At 34.9% G+C, this 7,853-nt stretch overlaps 2 protein-coding genes across 2 annotated transcripts; one reads left to right on the top strand and one right to left on the bottom strand.

Moving 5' to 3' along the window:
- Nucleotides 1–254: 254 nt before the first annotated feature.
- On the bottom strand, nucleotides 255–5,532 carry Der-2 (Derlin 2). The gene is made up of 5 exons (XM_074099826.1): nucleotides 5,109–5,532; nucleotides 4,793–5,026; nucleotides 4,438–4,560; nucleotides 3,171–3,334; nucleotides 255–2,324 (listed from the first exon to the last, which is right to left on the bottom strand). The coding sequence occupies exons 1-5, from the start codon at nucleotides 5,199–5,201 to the stop codon at nucleotides 2,195–2,197; spliced, it is 744 nt and encodes a 247-aa protein (XP_073955927.1). The 5' UTR covers nucleotides 5,202–5,532; the 3' UTR covers nucleotides 255–2,194.
- Nucleotides 5,533–5,769: 237 nt separating this feature from the next.
- On the top strand, nucleotides 5,770–7,705 carry LOC141436776 (trafficking protein particle complex subunit 13). The gene has a single exon (XM_074099816.1). It carries the CDS (start codon nucleotides 5,951–5,953, stop codon nucleotides 7,157–7,159), a length of 1,209 nt encoding a protein of 402 aa, XP_073955917.1. The 5' UTR covers nucleotides 5,770–5,950; the 3' UTR covers nucleotides 7,160–7,705.
- The last annotated feature ends 148 nt before the right edge of the window (nucleotides 7,706–7,853 follow it).

Genomic DNA, 7,853 nt, shown 5'->3' with positions numbered 1-7,853 from the left:
GGTCTCGCTCAGGGATTTTCAATAATTTCAATACAGCAATTCTTTTTTTGCGACACCCTCTTCAAAGAAAGTTCCTGCGTCTAGCTCTAGATGGGTACGAATCTTAATATCGAAAATTAATATATCTAAAGTTAAAAAGTCGACGGTCAAAATATCGAAAGTAGGTTAGGTTAGGTTCGATATTTCGACCGTCGATCTTTCAATTTTCGATATTCAGACAGTCTAGAGTCAGTGTAAGTAATTAAAGAAACGGCTATAGGTAAAATTATTTATTGACTGGAAAGACCTTAGGTTTAATAAACCTAGATATAGTCGACCAAAAAAGTGTCTTAACTGTTTGATGAAGTTTCCAAAGAAAAGTATTATTATTATTATTACTATTCGGGATACAGTGGATTGTCACATTTTCTTGTAGGTAACTATAAATCTGTCGACGCATATCAAAATTGTCTAAGGCTGGCTACGCATCCTCCAGAGATGTGCGAGGAAAAGGCGAGGAAGCGTCCGGTGTACGAGAAAAAGTGCACATGAAAGCATCGCTAGCAATGAAACAAAATAATCCTATTCGTGTTTTTTTTTCTCGCACGTCTGGTAGATGCGCAGCCTTTGACGAAGACGATTACACTTCGTTTATTTTTTACAAGCTTTTATTTAATTTGCAATGTATGTATGTATGTATGTGCAGGTCGAATCTTGCAAGTTAAATTTGACTCAATTTCAGTTATCGGATTGACTTGAAATTTAGCATACTTATGTAAATCTGGTGGCAGGCAATAGGTATGTACATTAACCTGGTAGTGATATATTGGTAGTCCGGCCAGGATCGTCTCCGCAGGAGACTCCTCGACGGTCAATGCCATTGACTTGAAATTTGATACAGAAATGTAGTTTAGATGACAATGTAAGTACAGTCTTCAAAAAAATCTTGCATTAAGTTAAATTTTTGACAAAAACTTATTTTTATAAATATGGCTCTGTCTATCAGACGACAATTTTGCCAGTGTCTAGTGGGTTTCGCCGTTGTTGTTACTTTCTACGAAAATTAGTAATGTTTGTTCTCTGTTTAATTTAAAATGCAGTACGAATTTTTAAAGGCTTAGGCTTATGTGCGTCGACACAAATAATCTTTGACGTTAGGTTGTTAGCCATGAAGATTAAGATTAATAAAATTAAGGTTAGTAAAGCAATTTTTTGATCGACTCAAGGGAACCATACCTATATCACATACATGGATATTTCATAAAAAATATTTACAAGAGCAGTTTATATGCACTGTGAGTTCTGGAAAAAACCGGACATACCAACCCAAAGGCGTCAAGTTTCAAAAACAACACTGACAATCGACCAAGATTGCATTTGATCAAAAGAACTAAAACGAGATAACTGGTCAGAGGCGTCGTAATGTCCCTCAGGTAACAAAGGTAACAAAGCGTGCATAAATATCTGATACGACTCTATTTCTAGGGTTGGTAGGACGTGTCAGATATTTTTGCACACTCTGCTGTGGCAGGTATTAATGCAGTTGACTACTTCCATAGGGAGGTGTCATTTTCATCTCAGTTCATGCTATATAGGATTGATAAGTAGATTGATAATTTATTGAATCAGGCGTTACTTTGCGGAGGCACATATCAACGAACTAAAAGAATTTCTTTGCTCAACCGCGACCTTATGATAGCTAAGTTTAGTCAGTCAGTGTAGTGTGGTGGTGATGATGGATAGGTTTGTGTGATTTGTGTGTGTTCTTACAGTGCGGAGGTGGAGGAACTGCATGAACACGCATATCTTGCATAAACTTAGCTATCATAAGGTCGCGGGTGAGCTAAGAAATTCTTTTAGTTCATTAAGTAGACTGATGGTTGATCTAAAAATACTTAAAATATAACTTAAGCAGCATTCCGCACTACTAGGTTGATAAATCCGAGCGATTTAATATTCAATTGAGTTATAAGACAACACAATACTTTAATTAAGATGCTAATACGAATTCTAAATAGCCAGGTTTTGATTGAAATCTAAGACAGCCACCTAAACCGACAGCTATATAATATAATTAACCCAAAGATAAATTTGCATTAAACAATTTGAACTGTTAGGGACACAGAAGGAAACTGGCTTTGGTCTTGAATAAACAAATTTCTTTATTTATATTGCACTCTGACTGCCTATAATTTATATTTACAGTGCTTGAGATCTATCTGGCATCATTATTCTCATTGTCGTTCGGGTTTCGTCGCCAGTCGAAGCCGCCGGGACGAATGTCGGCAAGCTCTGGCAGTGGCACATAGTCGGGGTCTTCTGGGGCTGGATCAAAAAGCTTTTTCCTATAATAACAAAATATTTTTAGTGTTATGCAGTTACTCTAAATCAAATCAAGAAATAGTGGTCATTTTAGTAATGAAGTGAAATTAAATTTTAAGAATCAGTGACATTTTTGCCTCAATAGTAGTGATTAATGAATGATCATTTTCTGTAATTCAATAACACACTAATTAAATCCTAAATGATTAATGTTACATACATGGTCATCAATGCCAGTATTCCAGAGCTCCCAATGACAATAATAATAAACCACTTATTTCAGGCAATACGGCCCATACAATAAATACCTTAAAAACTAACATATATAAACATGCTCTTATTTCTTTAGTTACAGGAACTTACAACATTTTATACAAATAATACTTAAAATTATACCCTGTTGGGGCATAGCAATTCAATAATTGGTGTTTAAAACAGTTGCAAATTGTTAAAATTTAGGCAGTATCTCAAAAAAAACGAGTTATTTATACTATCACATAGCCTGAAACATTCTCTATCAGATGAACTAAGCAAATTGGCTGTATCTTGTCTACAACATGATCAAAAACCCCTATGAAACCAATTTACACATTTTCTCTGTTTACTCGAAATGTCTAAAAATGAGATACTACCAATTGCCTTATGAGGGCAGTATTGTTTTTTTAGCGCCACAAAGAACTAAGTGGTTCAGCCACATTTGAGCTTGATTGGAGTTCCTCTCTTATTTCCTACTATTTGCTTACTTATCCCATGATGTGTATTACATTGTTTGGCCTTGATTTCTTGAAGTATTCCTTAAATACACCTCACCTTCCACAGAAGAAAAACAATCAAATGTGACTTAAAAGTAAGTTAAATCAATTACTCACAAAAATTTTGGCGTCTTGAGTATTTTATGTCCTCCTCTCTTTGCTGGCAGCACATCCTCCATGAAGAAGTAAATGTGACCAATGGCCATGCCAACCAAATCTACAGATATTGCATTTCCAAGCAACACTGAGAAACCAAGCAGCACCCAGGGGAGATAGGGAGCCTGTAATCAATACATTTTTTTTATTATTAATACTGATGATGTTTCATGGCCTACTTAGCCCGGAGATAAAGAGATGATGTTGTATGTTCTCACCAAGATACTTATTAAAATAAAGAAAATAATTGATTAATAAACTACAACCTTTTAACTAGCAGAGCAGCAACATTAATTGTAAGAAAACTGCATACTTGTTATCAACAATTTACAATAATAACAATTAAAAGTTATCAATCACTTGTAAAATTCCATAACAAATTCAAAATGGTATTAGTATAAGTACCACTAGAGATAATCATGCTAAAGTTTTTAATAGCCGTTTTAAACCTTTGAACAGCAATACCTACAAGCACAGAGTAGATAATATAACAGAGAGACCACCTAGTACAAGCAAATGGTATCACCCTAATACTGGCTATTTTTCTTTCCTTCGATTTTCCAATAGATGGTACCAGTGAGAACACAAATAACACGATATGTATTGCCATCTAGTGAGCCACTAAGAATACGGTACACTGACAACAACCAACAAACTCACCAACTGAGCCTAGACAACTATTATAGATTATTTACGTTGTTAGAAAAGAATGGCATGTTTCTCTCTAATAGTTTCGACGAATGTGTGCAAGCATGGGTCAAGCCCAGCAAGCGCATTGGGGTTATTCGCCATCTAGCGTCACAATTGCAAAACACTACGAAAGCCTCATAGCTGAAATGTAGCCACATGTAGCCTATACTTTCGTATTCTCCATTTATTATTTTTATGGTGTTTCAAATTTAGGAGTTGAATTAAGGTTGATGTGAAGTTGTGTTTATAAAATATGCTAGTCTTTATTGTTTGCTAGTTAATATTTCTACTTAATTCGGCTTATTCACATTTTATAATTTACAAATGTTAATAGTAGTGCCATCTATTGCTGTTTTTTTGTATTAAATATAGCTTGTAGGGATTGTTAGGCCATGACTACAAGAAATAGCTCAACAAATTTTAGCAAATTTGCATCACCATTTTTTTTGATTATAAAACAGAAAATGGTTTGTTGTATTTAGTATGTACCTTACCTAGTAAACTAGCTGTGATTATATAAAAATTATAAGATTCTTACCTGGAAATTCATAAGGCCGAAAAAGTTCATGCGGACAAAAACATTCCTTCGTGACCACACATACACAATCATTATTGTAAATGCTTGACCTAGAAACAATATGTTAACGAAGAATGCACACAACTGGAAATTAGAGTTAACGAAATATTGTCAGTTGTTTTTTTTTTAAGATATCTCGTTTTTTCTTATACATACAGTGGATAGGTTAGAATTGAATGCTCAGAAACTGTTGTGTCCACCAGAAGTATCATATACAGAGAAAAATTACATTTTAGGATTGAAACTATGATCAGATCAGACACTAAGTAAATAGGCTAGGTAAGAGCCATTTGGTCAACAAATTTAAAAAGGATACAATCATCAGAATTCCTCCAAACATGAACATGACTACAAAGTCTGCTGTTCTTCCTCTAAATGAACCTTCCTCCAACATTCGGCAATATCTATATGTAAATATCATATTGAAGAAGAAATTAAATCCTAAATTGCCAAAGAACAGGAATGTGGATAGCAGCCGCCATAGCTGATACCTCCTTAGAATTAGGATTGGGTTGAAGTACAGTTGAAATGGAGACACCAAGTCCAGTTGCTGAAAAAAAAAAACATTAACCAATTTCTTGACATACATTCACATATTCTGTTTATCAGGGAGCTAACATGAGGGTACTTACGACTGCTAAAGTGGTGACAACACAGGCAGTAGTATAAGCTCTAGTCACAGGAGGTATGAGCATATATTCTTGAAGGAGAGTTTGATAAGCCATTATAACACATTAAATAATAAACACGTAAACCAAGTTCTCAGCTAACAAGAAACTACAAAATGAAATTAGCTGATAGATAAGTCACGGATACAACATGATTGGGCCACATCAGAATTGCAGGAAATGTTACTCGATCACTTGTCAGTAAAAATACTAGATTGGATTATGACACGGCATCACTCTCATGATTGCAATAATTGTCCTTATTATATAACTATTTTGAGCTTTCCGCGATTTCTCATATATTTGCAAAAGAAAATCAAAGGGAAAACATTTTATGATTTTAACTTCATGATGCGTTCAAAACAAATACAATTCGTCAGTCAAATTTGATTTATCTACTGTCATCATACATCCCTTCATCTGAAATATTTAAAAATGAACGCAGTATTCTACACTGTTTCAGATACCTTTAAAAACGTAACGTCGTTTAACAGGACACGACATTTTATGAATATTGTGATTTTAAGAAAAATATATCTTCTCAAATGTCAGCTATGCGCATGTCACTGTCACCTGTTCCATAGAGAGAGACAGTAACGTAACCGTAACTTCTTTCTTTCTGTCAGTTCTATATTGAGTTTTTGTTTTTGGGCCTGACCTGACTATTCTAATCTAAAGTGTAGTAAATAAAACTGTAAACTACAATTTAAATTACGTATAGATATAAATATATGTTAAATTAAGTATAAGTCTACATTTAAAATTAAAAGTTGATTGCTATTTAGTGAATCTGATAAAGATCAAAAATGGATCCCAAAGATGCTAGTGAGCATTTAGTAGCTTTAAAAGTAATGAGGCTTACAAAACCAGCTCTCATAAGCCCTAAAATTCTCACATGCGATTCAAAAGACTTGCCAGGTAATATATTTAATAATTATCTCAAGGATGATGCCACCTCTGTTACACAAATGGAAACCCTAGCAGCAGGTCAGTTCTTATTGCTGCCTCAAAGTTTTGGAAATATTTACTTAGGAGAAACGTTTTCTTGTTATGTCTGTGTACACAATGAGACTAATCAGCCGGTGCAAAGTGTTTCCATCAAAGCAGACTTGCAGACAAACTCTCAGAGGATACCACTCACCACTCCACAGAGTCAAACTCCCTCTATGCTTGATGTTGATGACACCCTCAGTGACGTCATTCATCACGAAGTGAAAGACTTAGGTACCCACATTCTGGTCTGTGAAGTAACTTATATGTCTAATTACAACACGTTGGCGTCATTTAGAAAGTTTTTCAAATTTGAAGTCATGAAACCACTAGATGTCAAGACAAAGTTCTACAATGCAGAATCAGACGATGTGTACTTGGAAGCACAAGTACAGAACATTACATCAGGGCCCATCACCCTTGATCAAGTGTCTCTGGAGAGCTCTCAACAATTCACAGTCAAGTCTTTGAATGAAGATGACAATGGCGAGTCTGTATTTGGTGATGTCACTTTGCTGCAGCCTCAGGAAAGCTGCCAGTATTTGTACTGCTTGACACCCAAAGAAAATATTTCTAAGGAAATCAGATTGCTTGCTGCTGCAAAGAATATTGGCAAACTTGATATAGTATGGAGATCAAATTTAGGAGAGAAAGGGAGGTTGCAAACTAGCCAATTGCAAAGAGTGACTCCGGACTATGGTGATATCAGACTGACTTATGAGAATGTGCCAAGCAAAGTTCCAGTTGATGAACCTTTTAAATTTAATTGTAAAATAGTGAATGCCAGTGAGAGGACACTTGATCTGGTTCTGAAGTTGCTGTCACATACAGACTCCAGCCTGCTGTGGTGCGGCATTTCTAACAGGAAGCTGGAGCCCATAGAGCCGGGCGGCTCAGTGCTGGTGGACCTGACAGCACTGCCAATGAATACTGGCCTCCACCACATTACAGGAGTAGCTTTAGTAGATACATTTTTGAAAAGAACATACAATTATGATGATTTAGCATCTATTTTTGTTTACTAGATTAATTATGCAATATAATGTGATATAGGTGTGCTTGTATCCTTGTAAACTTATTTTAAATTATGTTATTTAATAAGCTTGCATGACACTATGTTGATATATAATTCATGAATTTTTTAGTATTCAAGTTTTATATAATCTAATTAATCTATTGTTATTTTTTTATTTATAATATTGAATTATATGAATAAGGCAACAAGTGCTTATACAGTGTTTCCTAATCTATAAAGTAAAATAAAATAAAAAACAATTTCATTCACTTTGTGGTTGGCTCTGTAAGATGGAATTATGAAGAAATTATTTAATGCTAATTAAATAGTATGGAATAAAAATGGATATTTCTTTTCTTTTCATTTCATTGTTTCGACATTTAAAATAATTAGATGTATAGTTTTTTTCTATAGGGATGGCCCGAATGTTAGTATTAGAACATTGAGCATGAGCATGACTGTGTAGCATGCTTGTAGCATGCTTCTGCAGGGCTACTACGAAACTGGAAACTCGAAGTTCGTATCGTACCGTCTCTCGCTCTCGTATTAAATAGCATGTGTCAGAGGGACCGCACGACACGAATTTCGAGTTTCGAGTTTCGTAGTAGCCCTGCTGTTTCGCAAATGGTGCTCAGTTCAGATATTCTCGTTAAGTTTCATTTCAATTTAATTTAACGAATAACTTGTAGTAATTTTCCCTCATA

The sequence above is a fragment of the Choristoneura fumiferana genome, chromosome 17, assembly GCF_025370935.1.
Source record: "Choristoneura fumiferana chromosome 17, NRCan_CFum_1, whole genome shotgun sequence".
Classification (NCBI taxonomy): domain Eukaryota; kingdom Metazoa; phylum Arthropoda; class Insecta; order Lepidoptera; family Tortricidae; genus Choristoneura; species Choristoneura fumiferana.
This window is presented reverse-complemented; position numbering and strand designations above follow the sequence as displayed.